The sequence below is a fragment of the Phyllopteryx taeniolatus genome, chromosome 11 (assembly GCF_024500385.1).
Source record: "Phyllopteryx taeniolatus isolate TA_2022b chromosome 11, UOR_Ptae_1.2, whole genome shotgun sequence".
NCBI classification, from domain to species: Eukaryota; Metazoa; Chordata; class Actinopteri; order Syngnathiformes; family Syngnathidae; genus Phyllopteryx; species Phyllopteryx taeniolatus.
This window is the reverse complement of record NC_084512.1, coordinates 23,959,088-23,981,754: the sequence shown is the minus strand read 5'-3', so window position 1 is coordinate 23,981,754 and position 22,667 is coordinate 23,959,088. Positions and strand designations below refer to the sequence as shown.

Sequence of the window (22,667 nt, the reverse complement as noted above, 5' to 3'; positions counted from 1 at the left end):
GACAAGCACGTAGCAGTACAGTTTGGTACGTTACAGAAGTGATTGGATGCTAACAGTATCCACTTTTTGGTAGTCTTCTGCTTGTAGGTATTAAACACAGTAGTGGCAGTACCTAAAGGGTAGAGTCAGACATACTGCTGACCGTTGACTGACAGAGAGAGAAGCGGTACTTCCTTTATGTACGTAAAACGATGTGAACCAATGGGGGGAAAAAACCACAAAAAAAAAAATAATCTTTCATTTTGGGGATGAGAAGCTGAAACAAATTTCTACCCTCCAGTCCCCAGGCAGGTAAACAAAAAGATACATACAAAAGCACCTTTTCTGCAACGGTGGGAACAGAATGGGAAGAATACAAATAGTGTCTTTTCCAAACAAAGATTGTCCTTTTCGTTTTATAACAGCCGTGTGCCAAGAAAACAAAAGACAAACGGGATGTCCTTCATTGTTGTCCTTTGTTTACTGTGTCATATTCCTCATCTTGGTAGAGGTCATTGGCTGGCTGCACCGTGTCGCAGTGTTGTCATCACACAGCGACAGAAAAAAAAGGTTTACCATTCCAAACTATTATTGTGAGATGAACTGCTTGGTAGACACGTGGATTAAGTTTATGAAGAACAGCTCGCCTTCTGAATTAAGCAAAAAAATCTGCTTCTGTACATGCGGCGGTATAGGATGCGACTCCAGTGCCAGATGGCGAGCCCATCACGGATCGTTTGAGGCCACAAAGAGAGAACTCAGATTGACAGACTAACATAAAGGCGCCAGGGCGGAAATCTGGAAACTAAATCACTCAGGCAGGAGCCCCCCAAAATTACTGTATTAGAAATGACAACCAGAAAGAGTGGTTCCTTCATGATCTTATGTTCCAGTCCCTGTGATTTTTACTATGATCCTCCTAAAAGACCCATAGTGAGGGAAATCAAATGGATTGTTTGCATCATACGATTCTTTTCCGGGATTGAACAAGGCACATCAGCTCAAAAGGTGAACAAGACAAGCAAACGACTTCATCCGACTTTCCGCGGCATCTGAAGGATGCTGCAGCCTTCGTCCGTCATGGAAGTAAAGACGCCTGAGTCACTCATCGATAGCGATGACTGCATGTTGGTCGTATCCGCTTTTAGAAACAGCCCGCTCAGTAACGCAGGAAGCCATATTTAACACGACACGTGCACTTGTGATCAGTCTTGACAACCATGGCAACCAGAGCCGTGCTAATGGGACTGCCGGCCTGTATTCGTCTGCCACAGACATTTTGGATGAGAAATCCAGTTTGTCTTTTGTTTTCTTGGCACAAATGTTTTGATTTCTCTAATTTGCATCAATGCAAATACAGTGTTCCCCTGCTTTAATGCAATTCACCATTCGCGCCTGCGCTATTAGCATGATTTTTCCACGACCGTTTGTTTAAGATGGAAACTCAATTTACCAGGCCCCGATTTAACGGATATCGGAAGTAACGGACTGTCCGGACGGAACGTGTGTTCAAAAATATTTTCCGGTTGTCACTTGAACTGGGGTTGACAAAGTATGTTAGTTCTAGAACTGGCCGCTGTTCTTTACTGGCGCTGTGGGGCAATAGAGGCAGAGAGTGGGACACACGTATTTCCGGGTCACACATATACAATCTGACTAGATCCAACCAACAGACGTGCCTCCCGTGCCCACGTGGCGGCCAAGTTGAATGTGGCAACATTCAAGCATACAAGTTTGAAATGATCCCAACATCTTTTACACACGCTTTCCTCCTTGCTTGCACTTATTGCTACATTGATCTGCGGTAACACACAGCGTGGGAAAAAGAATCACCACAAAATCTCAAAAAATAGCACAAAATTCATGATAGAAAATTCTATTAAAAAATCTGTGATACAGTAAAATGAAAAAAAGTAAACCACAATATGGAAAGGGATGATATAATTCAGTACCATATTTTGCCTTTTAATATTCATTGTTCCCAGAGAATAATTGCCTGCGAGTATTGCTGTATGCTCTGTTTGTATGTGTTGCTGCTCCGTGTGTGCTAATGATAATTACCGTAACATATATGCTCATTTCTTTTAGCCTGTCTATAGTGTTTCACATTCTATGTTAGCAATGAGCTAGCAGACTTTCGTTAGACAAAATTATATGGTGTGGTCAATCATTTTGGTGTTTAAATATACAATGATTAATTCCATCTTTTGTTTTATGTGAACGTCATCTGGGAGTGACAAAGGAATCAAACAGCTTTAAACAAACACAACAACAACATATTTGATCTTTAGGGGTAAAGCCCAGCATGAGTAGGGACATGTCTCTTGAATATTTATTCATTACTAAAATGTGCTTGTGTGCAAAAAATAGACGCAGCTCAGAGAGCCTCAAGGAACGCCGTCAAAGAATGACTAGACATCTCAACCCGAAATGTCCTCGTGACATGCCCCGTAAAAGCCCTATGGACTCTAATTAGCATCCCCCAGTTGGCACGTGAAACCCGGCAACACTTGACGACCCACAAACAAAGCTGATGTTTTAGTGCCCGCCTCACGTCAGTCGGCCAAGAGGGGAAAAAAGTTGCCGGTGGGCGTTACCCTTTAATGTACCCCGAGTAGCGTTGTTCCCAAGAATGGCATAGGACAGGCTGAGTCAATGAGGTGATGGATTCAGCCCAGGAGACGACTGCTGCATTATAAGACAAATACTATACAGAAGGCCCATCTGCATTGCAGATGGGCCTTCTGTATATAGTTCCAGTCATCCATGGGGGGGGAAGTAGAAGATATTGAAATTTGCAACAAGACACACCACAAACTTGGGTACAACTGCATGATTTACTGATATATCAAATAGTACGCCTTGGTTTTAATTGGCACAGCTAGATATATTAATTTAGCAATGTTTATTTAATTATTGGTGCAGTTTAGAATGGTATTGCATCATACTGAGAGGTATAAAATTTCAGTAAAACGCAGTCCAAAAGTCAAATCTTTTCATTAGCATTACACAGTGGAACCTTGATAAAACGGAACCCGATATAACGGATATTGGCTAAAACAGGCTGTCGGGACTGAAAAAGGTGTCCAAAATTGTTTCTATTTGTCACTTAAAATGCCATTCACAAAGTACGTTAGTTCCAGAATCAGCCGCTGTCGTTTACTGGCGCAATGCAGGCAGAGAATGGGACTGACGTATTTCCAGGTCACAGATATACAATATTACTAGATCTAACTCCAAAAGATGTGTCTCCTGTGCCTACATAGCGGCCATGTTGAATGTGGGGCATTGAGGTGTGACGAACCATGTGACGATGGTTCTATCTATTGTCTATTGTACATAGAGCAGAGAGAGAGAGCGGCATGGCTGCGGCATTAACTCTGAGGAGTACAAAACCAGTATTTGTCTGGAACATGCTTTTTTTTTTTTAGTCCAGTAACAGTTTTTTCTATCAAGTCGTTCGCCATTGGCAACACATTTTGGAACTAGGAATCACACTAATTTATCAAAGCGTCTCGCCGATGATGAATACTGTATGTCAACAATGTCAACATGACCAAGCACACCAACGTGGTAAGTTTGGATTGGATAAAATGTGAAACTTTCAAACATTTGCAAGCTTTTTATATATTTATTCACAGTTTCGATGAACTACTGGTAGTTTAAACGCCCATACTTACTGTTTTTCATTGAATTATTTTATAATTCTGACCTACAACTAGGCATGGGCCGGTATCAGATTCTGATGGTATGATAGCGTTGACCAAAACTATTGCGGTTTCAGGGTATTGCAATTACAGCTTTAAAAAAATATATGTTTTTAATGTTTGGTTAAATAACTTATTTCCATTGAACACAGTCCATCCATCCATCCATCCATCCATTTTCTTCAACTTATCCGAGGTCTATTTTATTTTTGAATATTTGGAACATTAGTAAACAAATGTTCTAATACTACTCGTAGTTTTTGTGATTTTGAAGCCTTGACTATTTGAAACCACGGCATAGCTTGTAACTGGTAACCGGCCCATGCTTATCTAGAAGGGATTTTTTTTATTAACAACAAAAATATTACTGCTGCGATAGAGCAGGTTAGTGATTACGACTGTACAAACAGAACCGATGACCCCTGTATCAAGTTTTATGATGATTGCCTTTGATTCAAACTTAGTGGAGGACCGATGCAGAAGTGTTGTCATTATTTCTTACTGGGAAGATTAAATTGGAATCCGAAAAGCCTCCTGACAAGAACGCCACTTGACATTCTACAAAGTCCCATCAATATGACAAGCACAAATCAACAAATAAGTCATAAAAGGATGCATACAAAATAACAAAGCAATCATTTATCATCCGTAAAAATCCAAAGGATGTCTACTTGTGCTGACCCTCTCAGAGCAACCAAGGCAGACATCTGAAAGGCGCTCTGAATAATTCATGGCACAGAGCTGATTGGTCGCCGCACTCACATGATATGACGCCGCTGTTGCGCCTCATCACCTGGCAGCGGACGACCAGACCCCATCATGAGAATCGTCCAGCCGCTACACCGACATAGATGTTCATTAACGTGATGTGTGCGCACAGATTACAAACCACATAATAGGCTGTTAAACAAAATGAAATTAATACCGGTCAGATGACATGAGCGTCTCTCTTGCACTGATTAGATGAATAATTGCAGTCAAATCCCATTACGATCAAAGTCAATTACAGATGTGCTTGTGGATGGAGAACAACATTGGTGGGGGGGACATAATCCACACAGCACTTCCTCAACAGTGATACTTCTGTTACAGGGTGGAGGCATTCTGCGTCATCACATCATGTGTTTATTACTTTTAACTTGCCGACAATTCAACGAGTAACAGAATTGATTATTCGTGCAGCTACAAGGCCTTTTTACATCATTACATTCCTGCAAGGCGGCCAATGCAAAATGTGTTGACAATGCATGACCGGGCTACTTTCTTGCAACATAGGAGAGTCACGAGACACTACAATAAACAACTACAAAATTGATCAGTGCAGTAGTACCTTGACCTTCCGTGTTTAATTTTTGTGAGCAAACAGAGTTTCGAGCGCTAGATAGTGCCAGCGTACATCACAACAAGCAGCAGTTTGGCAGAAAGTGAACAATTCTTCAAAAGGTGCTAGCTTCAGACTATTTATTGCCACTCCCAAATAAGGTTTACTATTGAACTAAACATAAAATATAGAGAATTAAATGTGTATTTAAACAAACCACATAACTTTGTCCACTAACTTCATGCTAAAAGAAAATGATGGATAACTAGTTTTGAAATCAGAAGGTTACTAGTTACTAAAGTTAGTTTAGTTACTGTAAAAAGGGTCTTGGTAACAAAAAAAATGCTTGCAATATTTTAACATAATTATTTATTACATATGACAATTAGAAATATTTGCACAGATTTTAGCAAGTCTTGTATGTTGATGCACTTGATTTGCTTTCAGGGGCCACATAAAATGATGTGGCGTGACGGATCTGGCCCCCAGGCCTTGAGTTTGACACCTGTGTCAGAAGTCCAGGCACCGCTGCATTGTTTCAAAACATAATAAAAGGGAATGTAAAGAAATAAACTGGTTTTATAAAGTATAATTACTGAATGTACTGTTGTATTGTGTGTGCCTTTAAGGGGTGGGGCCTAGTCAGTGACGTCAGCAGCTAGAGTCAGTCGGGTTGGCTGGTTACTTCAATGTGAGTGTTTGCTCCTTGCGAGTGTTTTCATTTTGTATTTGTGTATTTGGCTGTTTGTTCTGCTCAAAAATCAGCTTTGTGCCCAAATGCGAGGGCATCACAGTAGTTTAATTGCAGCATATAATAATAATAATATAACAATTTTACATGTGTTTAAAGCATGCGGGCGGGGTGAAACTATAAAAAGAACTTATATGGTCTGTCTGTATTGCAGATTTTCACCAATGGGTCTGGAACGTATGCCATGCGGTATATGGCGGGTTTACTGTATGACAATTGCTCAAAAGTAAATCACACGTTATGACTTTAGTGGGAGACTGACAAGAGGAGACAAAAATAAAAAATAAAATAAAAATAAAAAAATCAGATTTCCGTTAACGCTACTTTAACATCACAGCCCCATATTAACTGCCGTTTTTACAGGGTGCGATTGTTGTAATGGCCCTTTAATTTGCACCTACGACAGCCGCGTGGCAATTTGTTCATCATGTACAACATGCGAGAATCAAGAGAGGTGAGCTGTGATAATGTAATGTGCAGAGGAATAAAGCGCCTCTGCCAGTCAAGCTGCAGTATTTTTAGATGCCAAACTCAAACCAGGTGGCTCACATACACATTAGCAGCAGCATTAGTAGCAGTGTTCTACTTGCCTATAAGGACTGACTTTTAATCAGTGCATGTGCGTGTATGTCAAATCATGAGAAAGGGCCAGATTTAGACGCAGTAATCATGAAACAGTGCCTTTTGTTGTGATTGTTAATGACTGTTTGGCAAAAGGTAAGTGACACAAAGAGGCAGCCGGTTGTATTTTTAGCTGTGGTCAAACTGCAAAATAAACTGTGAGTCAAGAGAGGTGGGTGGGACTTGAGGGGAAAAGAGGTGGAGGTGAAGATATCAAACACACCCCTGATGTCATACTGTATGTGATTACGTTCTACAGCAAAATCCTTTGCAGCCTTTAAAGCGAAACAGGAAAACCGGAAAAAGTAGGATGACTATTGTATCAATGTTACCTTATCTTACCTGAGATGTGGTTATAATTTTGTTTTGTCAATTCCCTCTCTTACCTCTAAAATGCTGCAAATATTGGCACTTATTCCATAATTGCGGAATTAAAAATGCTGTCTGTAGGAAAAAAATAAAACAGACTCAGTAGTAATTTTAGGCTTGTTTTCTGATTACTCAGCTACATCTAGGCCCGCCCACATTTAGGTCAAAAAGGAGTTCAGAACATTCCCCCAGCCCTTTGTTATAGTCGTAAGTTAAAAATATTGAAAATGAATCATTTGATTAATTGGTCAAATAGATGACATCAAAGCAAGCAGGACTCACCTTTTGTAGACTGGTGGGATTCAGCTGGGTTTTATCTATAATCTTCACTGCCACCTTCGGAGACAAAATGGGGGATGGGGGTGAGGAAGGAGACAGTGAGACTGAAGCTCCGCGAAGTGTCAAAACTAATTCCCAGTCTCGTGGAGTTTTGTTTTGTTTTGTTTTAAGCAAACCTTCCTCATTACTTTCCCACGTGTGGTAGCTTTGCCGCAACACGTTTGCGACTGAATCGCACCTTCAAAAAGCTTTTGACTGGCATAAAAGGGAAATATTTGCTCACGAGAGTTATTTTCCCTGTGGCGAACTGTATGCAAATGAAGTGGCACCAGCAAACACAGACAGATTAGCATAAAAGACAGTCGTGAAAAAAGTTGTATAGGACTCTGCATGTCAGTCTTGGCCCGGCGGGTTGCACGGGTCAGCAGCGTGAGGCGTGCAGCTCAATGATGAGCCCAAAGTGCAAAAGGGAAAACAGATCGGCTTCACTGCACTTTTGTGAGCGTTCAGCAGCTTCTACAGTCCTTGCTAAGCCTTCCTACTCACCACCGTTTATAATATGCTACAACTTCAATCAATACCAAAAAATGCAGTGACAATCGCAATGTCTCAATCAATGTCTCCCACTGGACATATTCTGCACTTCAGTGTATTCTGATTCTGAACTTTTCTGATTAGTGTGGGAAGTCCATTTATAAAAGATTTCATGAATTTAACAAAAATCAAGATGGAGCGATTGTGGGCTGTTTTGAACACAAAAATTACAAACAGTGTCAATAAAATGTGTTCTGCACATACACACAAAGCTATAAATCCAAAATTTGTTTGTGTTGATGCTCAGTGTGTGTCAAAGTAGCAGTTGTTTGAAGATTTACAGTATAATTTCCAGAAGATCTATGACAGAGGTCACCAACGTAATGTGCTCCTGTTCTAAAAATAGCTCACTAGAGAGCTGCACCTTCTTGAATTGCTATTCTCTCCCCCCCCCCCCCAATCACAAAACTGCATTGGTGTCAATTTGAAAATGGCAATATTAAGAAAGCGGGTGCAACGATGATGAAAAGATTTACTGCCCAAAAATTGGAGCAATTTTGTTATTTCAGAAGTCTGTAGCCCTTCGCATGACAGAAAGAACATTACTGCGTGAGGCCACTATATCGCTACAAACAAAAGAGCAAAGCGCTGATTCACAGAGTGCAGGTTATTCATGTGGAGCAGTGTTTCTTTAAGACCTACAAGTCGTTGGCCAGGACACTTAATTCCATCCCAGCATGGATACTACACCTGTTAAACATGACGTGGTAACTGTCACTACTCTCTTTGCCTGCATCACAGGTGATAATTACATTTCTTACAATACATGCTGAGCCAGTATTTCCATTTGTGTGTTCTCAAAGTGTGAATTATTTAGCCCGTCATTTCGGTGAGTCACCGCATATGCACGTCCTTGAAAGCATTAATTATGCATTCAAAAGAAGAAAGATAAACAAAAGTCAGTAGGCTGTGGACAGAGTATTTCAGTGCCAAAGTACCGCTACCATCATGATTTACGCTGCTAGCACTAGCCACAGGTTGCCTGGCTAGCGCTTTTGGCCACAGTTTGACCATGAAACAGTTGCATTTAATTTCCATGATTTCCCATGGGTCAAAATGTTCTGAAGTCGGACTCTGAATAAATCAAAACAGATTGCATTCCACCTTAGTGATTCCACTGTAGCAGTGATTTCTATGAACCAACAATTGGTGGATCTTGGGTTGCTAAATCATTATAATGAAATATTAAAATGATGTTCAAATGCCTAGTTCCACCACCGGTTATCATTGTATATAGTACAATACAGTACATGTGGCAGGGGTGTCCAGTTGCTCATGTGCCGCCTTCTCAAACAGGTTAACTTCAGAAAGACAATAAATATACAGTAAAAGTAGTATCAAAAGTACTTATTCTGCATTTCCGTTTTGAGTGTGGTCGACTTTCTTCTCATTCAATTATTTTTATACCCACAACATACTGTAGAAACTCTGCTCTTACGTTTGCTTCTTCACAGTGCGTGTCTATATTTAGATCTTCCCGGCACTTGTTCTCTGTCAAGCCGAGAGCCTCTTGAGTCAAATTCCTGTTTGCTTTCGACATGCGAACCCGTGACAATAATTTCAGGAGAAAACCTGAATAGCGAGGCAAACTGACACACTGGATTGAATGGTTTGATTCATTGAACATTTACTCAGACCAGATCAACCTTCTACATTGAAATGAAGTGAAAGTCCATTAATCCGTTGAAACCCCCCAAAACAGCGAAAACAAATTGTTACGGTATAGGTTTATGAGAAATAAAATATATAGTATAAAAACATAATAAAAGAGAATGTAAAGAAATAAACTGCTTTTAAAATGTATATTTACTGTATGTACTGCAATATTTCTCTGTGGGGTGTGTGCCTTTAAAGGACGTGGCCAAGTGAGTGACATCAATAGCCAAAGATGGGTTGACCGGTTGTTTCAGTGTGAGCGTCTACACGTGAGTTGTGGCCTACAGCAGCTTGTTGTGAGTCTTCTCATTTAGCATTTGACTGTTTTTCCCGTCGATTAGCAGCTGAAAGTGCATCGGCGACTGTGGCTCTCCTTGCCCACATGCGAGGACATTACAGTACCTTAATGGCTCCCTTTTTTTTTTTTTTTTTTTACTTTCGCGCCATAACTGAAGCTTGCTTTTACTTTAGGCTCACAACGCAAAGCAAAAAAAAAATTATTTAAATTAAAAATGGGAAAAAAATCAACGGCTCATATTGTAACTCCAAAAACTTGAAAGTCAAGGTAAATACATGGGCAAGTGTAGACTCCTGCTTTCAAAAACATTTAACTTGAAGCCTGAGGTAAACTCTAGAGTGGGATTGACAGGTGATCAGTCAGGACTTTACCCTGCCTCTCACTGCTCGCTTCCAGTTACTGTCTCTCACCCTTGTTTGCGGATTGCATCGGTTTTATTGGTCTGTGTTCTTTCCAAATGTTCTTTCCCGCACTCTGATCCGCGTCTTTGCATTCTTGATGAGCCAGCAAAGCCACTCGGGCGCACAAAGCAAGCGACCTTCTCCTCGTGACCTGGACCCCGTATCCAATACGCCTGTTTAACATTGGCCGGTGACAAGGACGCTGTTGGCGCGCCGACCGGGGGGAGGAATACATTTGTGGCGTCAATACTCCTAATATGGCCACGCGCCGGATGAAACTCGGAGGATTAGCAAGGGATGGAAGCCGCTAAGAAAAAGCTGTTGCACAATGCAGGTTGTTGTCTGCGTAGGCTTTAACTAGAATGGTTCATTCTGGACTGCAACCAATTTAGATTGGCCCAAATAGTACAGCTTCATTGATACCTTACTTATTAATTTGCCTGAGTTATGTTCTTTGTAGTTCCACTGGCCTCAGTTTTGGGGCAGTTTGATTCTTCTGTCGTCGCGGGAAACCGCTATAACCACGCCGCAATGAACGCCCTAGTCGCAACTCAGCAAACTCACAAATAACAGCAACGGGGAGGTGGCTTCTGTATTTACTTAACGGCTTGTGGCTGTTGGCCATGGTAAAGAGAAACATTTTATTCAAGGAGACTCAGGGCAGAGCTGCTACAGCAAAGGGGAGAGTGCGGAGCTCAGCAGCAAGAGTAATCTAACGTTAGCATAAGTGTTTATTTCAGTAATTTCTAGACTTAACTATAACTTCTATACCTCTTGCAACAACAGTCCACGTCACACAACTGAAGGTTTGCTAAAATACATTGTTGAAAACCATTGCCTGCGCCTTTATTTTTTTTCTTTTACTTTATACTATACTAATATACTGTAGTAAGTAGCGATCCTGTAGTTGGGTTTACATGAGTTTGTGTTAGAGTTGGACAAATTCCGAATGGACCTTGAATGTGCCTGAATGTGACTGGATGAACGTGTCAGGTTAGGAGATAGAGTGAGGGAGCCACTGCACAGCGATTTGTTTTTTATTGATTTTTTTTTTTTTAAACATTGCCACACTGGGCGTGTTGGGAAAAACAATGACGTCAACAAGTAGTCGACAATGACTCAACTATCAACAACTGTCGTCGTTCAACCTCTTGTAGATATTGCGGCTTTGCATATTCAGATAATTAGATGCCTGGCGACATCAGCGCCAATATCTGCACAACTACAACTGCTTTCAACACAAAGAGATGTGGGCAGTGAGTCTCAGGTGTTCACACGGCATTCTTTAACATTCCTCCTCTGATACTACATTGGAAATGAGCAAATTTGTGGGTCAACGCCATATCTTACACACAGGACAGTGAGGCGGGGGAAAGGGGCTTCTGAAACTGCAATGACAGCTTGGTACCTTGCAGCAGGAAAGACCCATAAGTAGCGCCTACTTGCACGGTGCACAGTGAGAAATTAGTTCTGTCCATTTATGTTCCATCTACAGCAGGGGTGTCAAACTAATTTTCGTCGTAGGCCACAATTTTGGTACAGTTTCCCTCAGAGGGCCGTTATGGCTGTGAAACAGTATAAATGTTTCATCGCCTCATCATAGTATTACATACACACAAAATAGTTTTGAAATCAGAAGTCAAGGATAATTTGTTCAACTATTGTTCACGTTACGGTAAAAAGAGGTTTGGTGGTATGGCGATTTGAAATTTAGTACATATGTTAGCAAGAACCATGGAAGTTGACAAAAAATTATTTGCTTTCGCGAGCCACATAAAATGATGTGGTGGGTCAAATGGGGCCCCGGGCCTTCAGTTTGATACACGTGATGTCCACTCATCAGTCCCAATAGGCTAATTAGGCAAGTTCAAAGTAATTGTGTCTGTGGTCCAAAAAAGGTACAAGAAGGATTCCAAGCTATAAAAGTCAAGTAGAGTCCAAAAGCAATTTCTCAAGTGTAATTTCCACCCCTAAATATGTCTTGGGGGGGGGGGGGGGGGGGGGGGGGAGAAAATGTCAAACTGCTGCATACTAGGAGTCCTTTTCTGTCCCTCATGCTACAATCTATAATAATGTACCCCATAGTGATAATTACTGGACTTTAATTGAACTGTTTCCAGGGCCAAAAAGGAAACATAATGGACCCAAAAGTCAAGCATGAAGGGTAAAAACTAGGGCTGTGGGGGGAAAAAAATTCATTTAAAAAATCGGCTAAGTCGACCACGAAAAATGGTCGAAGCAAAAACATTCTGCTTCGAGGCGATAAAAAGTATTGATAAAAACATATTTGCGTCACCTGGAACCAAATGGCCACTCTCCATGTTTACCAAGCGGACATTTGTTGCAGACGGACGCGTTGTTGTGACAGTGGAAAATTAGAACCAAAAACGACAGATGAGTGTCTGTAAGTGATTTTAAGACACTATTAGATGTGTAATGTACATATAACATCAGGGGAGTTCAACTCATTTTCACCAAGGGCCATATTGGCATTTTCCATGCTGTCAAAGGCCCAGTTAGAAGACTGTAAATGTAACTAAATGTAACATAAATGTAACTATACTCCTCAACATATTTTTAAATAACTATTTATTATTATTTTTTAACTTAAAATGGTAATCTCTAGCGCGCTAATCGCGAGCACTACCCGTTAAACCAAGGCTTATTCTGTTGTCTCAAATTCAATTACTCGAGTACTCAACGAAATATATTGTGGAGGTGACTTCTCTTACCTCTCGTCCAGTCAGGACGTGTCGCGCCAGCTTGACCTTGGCGAAATTACCCTTCCCGATGGTCTTGAGGAGGCGGTAGTTCCCGATGTGCGGGTGCTCCTCCGCGGAGGTGAAAGAGTTGCGACATCGCGGCAGGCTGTGGCGACTCGCCGACTTTGTCGGGGGAACCGGGGGCTCCACGAAGCCGTCCACCGACGAATGCTGTAAAAAGACCACACGGGGAGAAGTTAGCATCAGCATTAATGTCCGCATATTCTTCCAGATTAGGGGTTAGCAACCAAGAGCCGTGTGGACAGAAAAGAAAACACCAGGAGTCACAAAACCCTTTTAGCACCTACAATGAAGATTGGTATTTTTTGGTTCTCTTATTTGTAAAACTGCGCAAGCGAGAGAGTGAGAACAGGCGCTAAGGAGTATTTTAAAAAGTGTGTTTTAATAAGTTTAAGTTCATTTTAATACGTTTCAATGTGTTTAAAGCATGTGGGAGGGGTTAAAGAATGTAATAATAAAAAAAAGTTCATTAGATATTCAACTATTGCGGGTGGGTCTGGAACAATTCACTGTATTTCCAAATGTACTGTTGCGTTCCAGCTAATACTGTAGGTTTCACTGCATGTCATTGTAAATCTTCAATTATGATGATTACTGCTGTGATTCTATTCGTGAGGCATGCAAAGGTTGTGTTTGTACTGCTGTTTACACGGGAGAACACAAAGAAGCAGCCTGCATGCTAATCTCATGAGTGAGTCACGTGACCTCCTCTCCCTCTGTGACACACTGACCTTATCAGCACCGGATGAACACTAATTCATTTTCAAGGTTCTGAGAGAACACCCAAAAATTCCAGCACAGCGCCAAGAGGCCTTCTAACCATACGGCGATACGAGTCACACTGTTATGGCATGCGAAGGTGAATTAACGGCGGCCGGCTGGGAACACAACCCCGCCCGTGTCTGTCCAGGTCAGCGCACTCGTGATCCTCCGCTCCTCCTGGAACGCCACACCCAGCCAGAGGATAATATCCCGGTGCGGCGACCCGGGCAGGCTGGCTCCCGTTTCAGGCGGGGAAATGCTACACCCTGCGGGGCGCGCATCACATAAGTCACTGGGGCACGTTTGACAAAAACAATTCTCTGGAGGAGACCAATTTGGACGTTTCGCCTCAGCTGGAGAGTACTTTTGGCAGGATGAACTGGTTAAAAAAAATGTAATAATAAAAAAAAAAAAAAGCATGATTGAACACTTGGCCTGCTCCCAAACTGCTCTTGAATGAACCAAAACGGGGAATAGGGACAGGTTCTTCTTGACGGGCTGGTGCGTCACATCGCCGTAAATAAACAACCCCAATTCCAATGAAGTTGGGACGTTGTGTTAAACATTAAAAAAAACTGAATACAATGATTTGCAAATCATGTTTAACCTATATTTAATTGAATACACTACAAAGACAAGATATTTAATGTTCAAATTGATAAACTTGCTCAGTCATTCACAAGCAAAGCTGGGGCAAGGTTGACCTCTTTGTGAACAAGTGTGTGAGAAAATAGGACAATGTTCCTCAATGTACAATTGCAAGGAATTTCAGGATTTCATCATCTACGGTCCATAATATCATCAAAAGGTTCAGAGAATCTGGAGAAAATCACTGCATGGAAGCGGCAAAGCCAGAAAGCAACATTGAATGCCCGTGACCTTCGATCCCTCAGGCGGCACTGCATCAAAAACCGACATCAATGTGTAAAGGATATCACCACATGAGCTCAGGAACACTTCGGAAAACCAATGTCAGTAAACACAGTTCGGCGCTACATCCGTGCAACTTGAAACTCTACTCTGCAAAGCAAAAGCCATTTATCAACAACAAACAGAAACGCCGCCAGCTTCTCTGGGCCCGAACTCATCTAAGATGGACTGATGCAAAGTGGAAAAGTGTTCTGTGGTCCGACGAGTCCGCATTTCAAATTGTTTTTGGAAATTGTGGACGTCGTGTCCTCCGGGCCAAAGAGGAAAAGAACCATCCGGACTGTTATGGACGCGAAGTTCAAAAGCCAGCATCTGTGATGGCAAGGGGCTGTGTTAGTGCCAATGGCCTGTTTTTTTCTAACAAATGCTCAAATAATGCTTAAATATCCTTGATATCGAATACATGCTTATATGGCTTTCCATAAAGCCAGCTTCATTTCCATATGCCGTACTAGTATGCTGTTTGTCCTCACTAGTAGGAACATTTATTTACTATTTATTAGTAAATATTTACTATTTATTAGTAAGACCCAGTCGTCCTACTAGTGCGCCATAGACATTCTACTAGTGTCTTACTCGTGATGACAAACAGCGTAGTAGTAAATGGACATTAAGGTAGAAAACAAGGAGACGGAATAAATGTTCTTTCCATAGCCTCGATGTAATGTCTTCACGGAAGTCTGACACACACACACACACTCAAGAGATTGTCCACTAAAAGCCTACCGTCTCTCTTGAGTAATAAGATGTTATGCAATGAAGTTCAGTTGCTAGTGGGCCCGGGGTTGCAAGCTGGAGTCCAACTCATTCGAGGCCGGCTGGCTGCAACTGCGAGTGAGTGCCTTTTATTTATTGACTTTCCTCAATAGCAGACGCATATAAAGTGGATATAAGACGTCTACACGCCCCTGCACAAATGTCAGGTTTCTTTTTTTTTGGGTGATATTAAAAAGACTTTCCCCACCCTAAATTTGACTTTGAACTTGTAGAACTTAATTGGACAAAAATAAATCTTTTCGAGAGGAGGAATTAATCATAAACAACTGAGATATAATATGGTTGCACCATCCTCTTATAATTGGGCATGTGGCTGTGTTCATAATTAACCAATCACATTCAAACTGATGTCAAGTGGGACTCTTCACACACCTGCCACCAATTGAAGTGCCACTTCATTAACACCAAGTTCAGCTACTCTAGTAGCCTCTTCAAGACTTTTTTTTTTTTTTTTTTTTTTCTTCTTTCGGGCAGAAGCCTGAAGGTTTTGTGCTAACACTGAATGCTCATTGGAACTGTTCCTAAGTCCCTCCACCTTGTCTCAGGCCCAGCTGAAGAAAAACAGCCCCAAAGCGTGATGCTGCCACTAGTATGCTTCACTGTCGGTATGATGTTCTTTTGGGGATGAGCAGTGTTGTTTGCGACAAACATACCTTCAAGTTCAAACTTGGCTTTATAAATAGATAATAGATAGGTGGCTTCGTCTCATTTTTTATCGCACAAAAACCTGGCATTTGAACAGGGGTGTGTAGACTTTTTGGATCAACTGCAGCTACGCCGTCTGAGGCAATGTATAGCTCGAGAGCGCCACATTAGATTCAAGTCAAGTCTGAGTTGCAGCTGAAAGTGTTAACGAGAGAAAATGGCTGGCGTGACCTTTAAAGCAGTGCTACAAACACACTTAGTTCACACACCTCCACAAACGGTGGAGTTTAAACACTTTGCCCATGCTTTTCAACCAAATTCCTAGCCTTTTTACTTTCAGCAACCTAATGCTGAGTAAACTAATGTTTACAGGAATGCAATGCACACAGCAAGTTCATGATGACATTGAGCCGTACACAAAGTATTGTGTGCGTGCTTCTCAATAGCATGGGGCGTAGAAATCAAATGAAACGACATGCATTTATGCCGGCATGTTTAGCTTCATTACTTCACGTAAGATGCCAGCTATCCAATCGGGGATAGTAGTGAGGACGGACGGGGCTACGTTGTTAAGCATTTCAAAAGTGCTTGTCAGACCTTGACAGTCAAATATTGAAATTCAAAAACTGTCAAACATCCCAAGCACTCAACCATTAAAATCCAAGAATTACAAGCACCTAAAAGCTTTTAAATTGAAGCATTTCAAGGACAAAAAAAACATTACAATTCAAGTTTTTTAAGCACCCAAAATAAACAAACTCTTAAAGTTCAACTCAACAAAAAAAAGTAGGCATTTTGCGTGGTTATTATGTTGTCAGCCTTCTAAATCATAACATTATCTCAATCACTCAAAAACTGAGAATACAAGCACTTTCAAGCACCACAAAACAACAATGCATTTAATTCAAGTATGTCAAGCACTAAACGTGACAATTCGAGCATTTCAAGCACAATTGGAACCCCTGAACGCAGATGGAGGGATTTTTGCACACACTCAAAACAGTAACGTTTAATTATGGAAGTATTCCAAGTACCCCAAAACAGAACTAAAGCGTTCCAAGTAGCAATGGAACACCTGGACCCAAAAATGAGGGGTTCCGTGCGGTTGTCGTGCCGTCACCAACTCACCGTGTAAAATCATTTTCAACCATCCAAGCATTTAAGTATTCCAAGCACCTCAAAACATTAGAATGAATGCATTCCCCCTGCTCCAAAACCACAAAACATTCAAATTCAAGCACCAAGGGGGAACCCCGCACACACAAAAAAAAGGGGATTTGCGTAGTCATTGTGCTGTCACCATGCAGCATGTGCTCTCAACGAGAATGTATTTGATCATCAACATCCCTTCTATTCTGCCACCGCGCAAAAACAAAAAAAACACAAGCACTCAAGTACAGTACTGCACTCTATACACTCCCAAAATCAGAAATCAGGCATTTCAAGCAGCACTGAAACATTCAAATTCATGCAATTAAGTATTCCAAGCACCCCAAAACATTAGAATGACAGCATTGCAAGTCCCCCCAAACCACAAAACATTCAAAGTATAGCATTTCAAGCACCAGTGGAATCCGTGAACACAAAAAAAGAGGCATCTGTGTGGTTATTGTCTTGTAATCATGCCAAAATACATGCATTTTCCCAGCATCCCAAGCAATCGGAAACTTCCAAATTCAAGCATTTCCATATTTCAAGCACCCCAAAACAATCAAATTCAAGAATTTCAAGCACCAAGGGGACCGCTGAACACACACACACACACACACACACACACACACACAAACACACACAAAAAGGAAGGGTTTTTTTGTGTGGTCATTGTGCTGTCACCGTGCAGCATGACTCGAAACTACAATGAATGTTTATCAACATCCCTCCTACTCTTGTTTAACAATTATGATCATTATTACACATATGTTTCCATCAAAATGTGCAACATCGGCTCGTCGGTGTCGTGTCAGGGAGAGAGGGTGGTAGCTTATGAATAACACCCAGCCAACCCCCCCCCCCTGCTCCTCCGGCACCGAGCGAGCGTGCAGCTCGGGGCCCACGAGGTGATGGATGTCACATTGCGATGCTTCCGAGCGAAAAAGTAGGGCAACATAACGACACCCCACCCGAAATATTGACCCCCCCCCCCCCCCAAAAAAAAAATCCACGGTTATTTAGTATATATACATATATTCAACCATGGAGGCTGACGCAGTGCGTTGTGTTGTGTTGTGGGCTGGCTTTCCCAGCACTGAAGTGTCACATCCAGGCCAAGTGCACCTTCCGTGCTGGGTTATTCTGGTCCCGGGTGGGTTTTATTCCCGAAAGAGGCGGTAGGGTGAGTCCTCATTGGCCGTGTGCGCTTTAGCCCTCCCTCAAACAAGCTAGCCGCTGCCATTTGCTTCCCCCTCCGCGCTGAAACAACACCTCACGAAACAAACGCACACACAAATAATGTGGTCGAAATGACTTACGTTCTCGGTGTCACGCTCGTTGACCGTGGGCAAAGGCGTCCTGGTCGACATCTTGTGTGAGGGGGGAGCCTGGCAAAGAGGCCGCTCGGCGGACGGGCACAGAGCAGACGCGGCTTCGGGTCCCACCTTCTCTTCTACATTCCCCCCCACCGCCAACCCCTTTCCTCAGCACAAAGCCAAGCCGGCAGGAAGTGCGCAAACGGCGGCTAGCTTAGCGCAGCATTGCCCGGCCAAGTAAGTGGGGCCTCGGCCGGCTCGCGCCCAGATGTCTTCCCCGTGAGGCTCCAAGGTTCCGGGCTTCGGGCTTCGGGCTTCGGGCTTAGGACGCTAGGCCGGCTCTGACTAGACGAACACCGAGAGGAGGAAGGAAGAAGAGGAGGAGGACGACATGGAGGGAGGAGAGAGAGAGGGAAAGAGAGGGAGGGGCAGGAAGGAAGATGCGCATCTCAAAACCTCCCACCAGGAAGGATGGAGGTCTCTCTCTCTCTCTTTTTCCCCTCGTTCTCTGTGTTGCTCTCTCTCCCATTTGTCGCCTCCTCATTGGAGTCACCAGCAAAAAGTTGACACTGATTTAAATCCCGTGTAAAAAGGTGACCGGGGCGTGTTCAGAACCTTGACAAACTGGTTCAAATTCAATTTATGTTTACAATAATAATAATAATCGCCGGTCGGGTGGAGTTAATGAATGAATGAAGGGTGCAGCACGACATTTTAGTACATTATTGTATCGTTTTTGGCTCGACAGGGAGTTGTGATGCTAATTGTGTGGTAAACATGGTCGACACTGACATCTGTCGTAGGACTTCAGTATTGCATCTCATCGGTCACTGCAGTTATTATATTTATTTATTTTTTTAAGTGCTTTTCCCAAACTGTTCACCCTGGAACATGTGGGAAAAAAAGATCAACTTTTCTTTCAAGATGAATATTTTTCATCATGGAAAAAAAAAAAAAGAAACTAAAGTAGGGCATCTCCCCGCCACACACTGTGGTCACCACATTCCTTAAAGACAAAAAAATATATAAATCTAAATATGTTTATTTTGAGATGGGCAGGATAACTAGTACACAGTTAATGGTGACTAAAAGTTGTTTTGCCCATGCATGTTGTATGATTAGTGGCATAGTTACTTTACCCACTGAAGCTTAAAAATATGACATTTGCAATATTACTATTCATTTATCTTAAGTTTTACACCTCATCGTACCGCTGCGATTATTATTTTTTTGCATAAATTTGCTATAACTTTGGTTACAGTGGAACAGACACGTTTTATTAAGGCGTGCGTTTTATGAAGTTGAACAGAGGCCAGCTCGCGGTCTTAGGAGCTACTTCATACATCCATACACTAGTACACTCTTTCTCCTCACTGGTAAGGCAATTCTGTGCACTAGTCGAACGACTAGTACGCAATTATACCTTACTAGTACGCGACTGTGCTGGACTAGTAACACAGCTAGGCCCAACTAGTATGCATGTTTCATGCACTAGTAGTCTCCTGGACCCCACCAGTAGCACTAAAATGCACACTTGTAGTTTTAAAAAATATTTTATATCATGTGCCCCTTTATAGTAATGCCCCTCCCTTCATTCATTAGTAATGGCAAACGGGGTGTACATGAGGGCTGCGGCCACTAGGTGTCAGGCCATACCAGCAAATGTGAGCAGGTGACCTTTTTAAACATTTAAAAAGTCAAGAGGTAAAAAGTACACGGAAACTAATTAGGTGTAGCCTACCTGCGGGGGGTTTTCTCTGACCCTAGTGAGGATGAGCGGTGTAGAAAATATGGATGTAATTGTACCTTTAATTGAGTACAAATAAAACAAAAATATAAATAACATTTGTAATATTATTCATAATGTTTATAGTTCATATATTGAATGAATTGTAATATATAGCATCACTTGGAATATTGTTTGTTAGTTTGTTTTAGGTCAGAGGTCGAAAGCAACTCTTATGTACTGAGGGGGAAAAAGTACAACAAAAAGCAAGGAGAAATATAAATATACAATATCGGTACCATTAATAATTATCATAACGTATTTAAAACATTGAATCTTCGTCTTTCAGTACCCCCTTGTTTTTTTTTAGTCAGAGATGGAATTAACTAATTCCATGTACTGAGAAAAAATAATTCAGAAAAAAAATATGCACCCAGAAAAAAGTCCCAATTTTTCATTGTATGTATGAATGTGAGTGTGAATTATTGTCTGTTTATATATGCGTGTACCTTTGCCCAAAGGTCAGTTGGGAGTGCTATTTGGATGGATGGACATTTAATATTTGCGCCTATTTTTAATATCCGTTCTAATAAATAATCATATGAATAGCCCAGTGGCTCACGCCCATCCCATCCCACGCTCTTCGTAAAGTAACTAAGTCACATGTGCTCTGAGTAAATTCCCCGCTTACGTTGCACTAAAACTACCAACTGAAATGTCCACTCAGTCACTCCTACGACGCAAGCAGATATATGAAATGTCCAAGTTCTGTGAGGCCAAGCGTCTAGTTGGCCGCTGTGTCAGCAGTGAGGCCCCAAGAGTAACAATGGACTCAGCATGACGCCGCGCATCACAATAAGTGATGATTATGGGACCTGAAAGCCACTGAGAACATTCTGCACGGCTTGGAGGAATCTCAAGTTTATTTTCCAGCCTCCAGCAAGCAACAAAGCTCTCTCTCTCTCTCTCTCTCTCTCTCTCTCTCTCCCATCATCTTTGTCAGAATAAATGTCAGTGGGAAAAAAAATGTGGTCCTTTTTGAGATAGCGGAACAAAGAGATGAGGTGGTTTCGGCGAATAGGGGTGGGGGGGGGGGGGGGAGGGGCTCAGACACTGAATCTTGGCATGAAGAGGGGCATTTTTGGAATTCTGCACATCTGATCCCAGAATGGATTGGCTCCCAAACATAGCAGATCGTATCTTTTCTGAGTGCAAACAAATGGAATCGTCGAAATTACTCCACTCTTTTTTTTTCTTTTTTCTCCTTACAAGACACGGTGGGATATTTAGCTGATATGTTTCTATTTTAGATCTGATAATATTTACAAGGCCGGCATTAACTTGCACAACCAAACAATGAAATCTAATGCTACCTCCTTCCAGTGGAACGTGGTTTACTTTCAAGGTCTTCTTTCAAATCAAAATTTTCCAAACAATCTCCAGTGTTCCCCTGCGCATTTACTGTTTTTATTTTCTATTTTAAATCCTATCCTCCCGTTATTTGCTGAAAAACTCACCTCTTTGCTATTTAGTGCCAAGTGCCTACGTTGAAGTGAGTTGAGGCGCTTCATGTAGTGCTTTGCCACCATCTTGTGGCATCTGTAGGCAATTGCAAACCTTACGGGGTAGGGTGTCAAATACTCGCAGATTTTCTCTATTCGTGGGTGAGGGTTACACTGTCGCGGACCACCGTAAGGTAACTGAATTCAAACGGGTGCCTTGAGATCAGAATGACTTGACTTTTTCAAGATCGTGCCAGGCAACTTTCATATGTTGCAGGAAAATCCATCCGACGAATTAAAATCAAGAAGAAAAGGAAGCACAGAAGGTCCCCGACAGAGCTTTCAGTAATAATCATTGTTCCCACAGAGAAAGTACATTATACCTGTGAGTATATATTTATATGTTTGATGGTTTATAATTCGTAAGAGCTATGCTAATTTCCGTTTGCTCGTCTATGGCGTTTCGCAATGTATGTTAGCTTAAAGCTAGCACTTTTTTCTGGAGCAAATTATTGTTTTGGTTTGGTTGAACATTTGGGTGTTTAAATATACAATTCTGAGTTTGCTTTTTGTTTTATGTGCCAGTCTCACAGTAAACTTCAACTGGAAGTAACAAATAAACAGCTTATTTGCAGAACCAAGCGAGCAAGAGGTCGAGAACAGGTGGTAAGGAACACTTTGCCTCTTAATAAATTGAAGTGAGCGGCAGGGGTAAAACTCTAATAATGATAAAACCATAATACAGCATATAATAATTGAATAGCTTAGTTGAATTGTATATTGTATCACTTTTGCTGCGCTTGACTTTGCAGATTCCACATTATTTATCTTCCTGGGAATCCTCTTGACTCGGGCGCATCCGCCGAGGGAACGTTATTCGTGCCTGGGATTCCGACGCCGCACCTGAGCTGCTCTGCTGTGGAATGTAATGGGCACTGACGCTGGTTTAATGAGTGCGTGTACACCCAGGGCCAAATGCAATTACATGCTCTCACAAGCAAGCATCACCGGGGGAAAAAAAATAATAACCAGAGCGAGAAAGAGTGAGACGGATAGCTGTGAACAGCCACGATTCCTGCTGCTGATTATTTATCGGACATA

General features: G+C 41.9%; 1 protein-coding gene and 1 long non-coding RNA gene across 5 annotated transcripts in view; one reads left to right on the top strand and one right to left on the bottom strand.

Moving 5' to 3' along the window:
* mark1 (MAP/microtubule affinity-regulating kinase 1) overlaps positions 1-18,886 on the bottom strand; it is a 39,499-nt gene extending 20,613 nt beyond the window's left edge. The window contains exons 1-3 of one of the 4 annotated variants that reach the window (XM_061789931.1): positions 18,342-18,886; positions 12,709-12,909; positions 7,031-7,084 (exon numbers count right to left, since the gene is read on the bottom strand). In XM_061789931.1, the coding sequence (XP_061645915.1) occupies positions 7,031-7,084; positions 12,709-12,909; positions 18,342-18,392 (306 nt within the window). In that variant the 5' untranslated portion in view covers positions 18,393-18,886. The remainder of the gene's footprint in view (positions 1-7,030; positions 7,085-12,708; positions 12,910-18,341) is intronic. The other 3 variants (XM_061789930.1, XM_061789928.1, XM_061789929.1) reach the window with 3 other exon arrangements.
* A 2,313-nt stretch (positions 18,887-21,199) lies between these two features.
* LOC133486206 (uncharacterized) lies at positions 21,200-22,667 on the top strand. The gene is made up of 4 exons (XR_009790959.1): positions 21,200-21,341; positions 21,844-21,951; positions 22,152-22,232; positions 22,379-22,667. It is a non-coding gene; the product is annotated as an uncharacterized LOC133486206 (long non-coding RNA).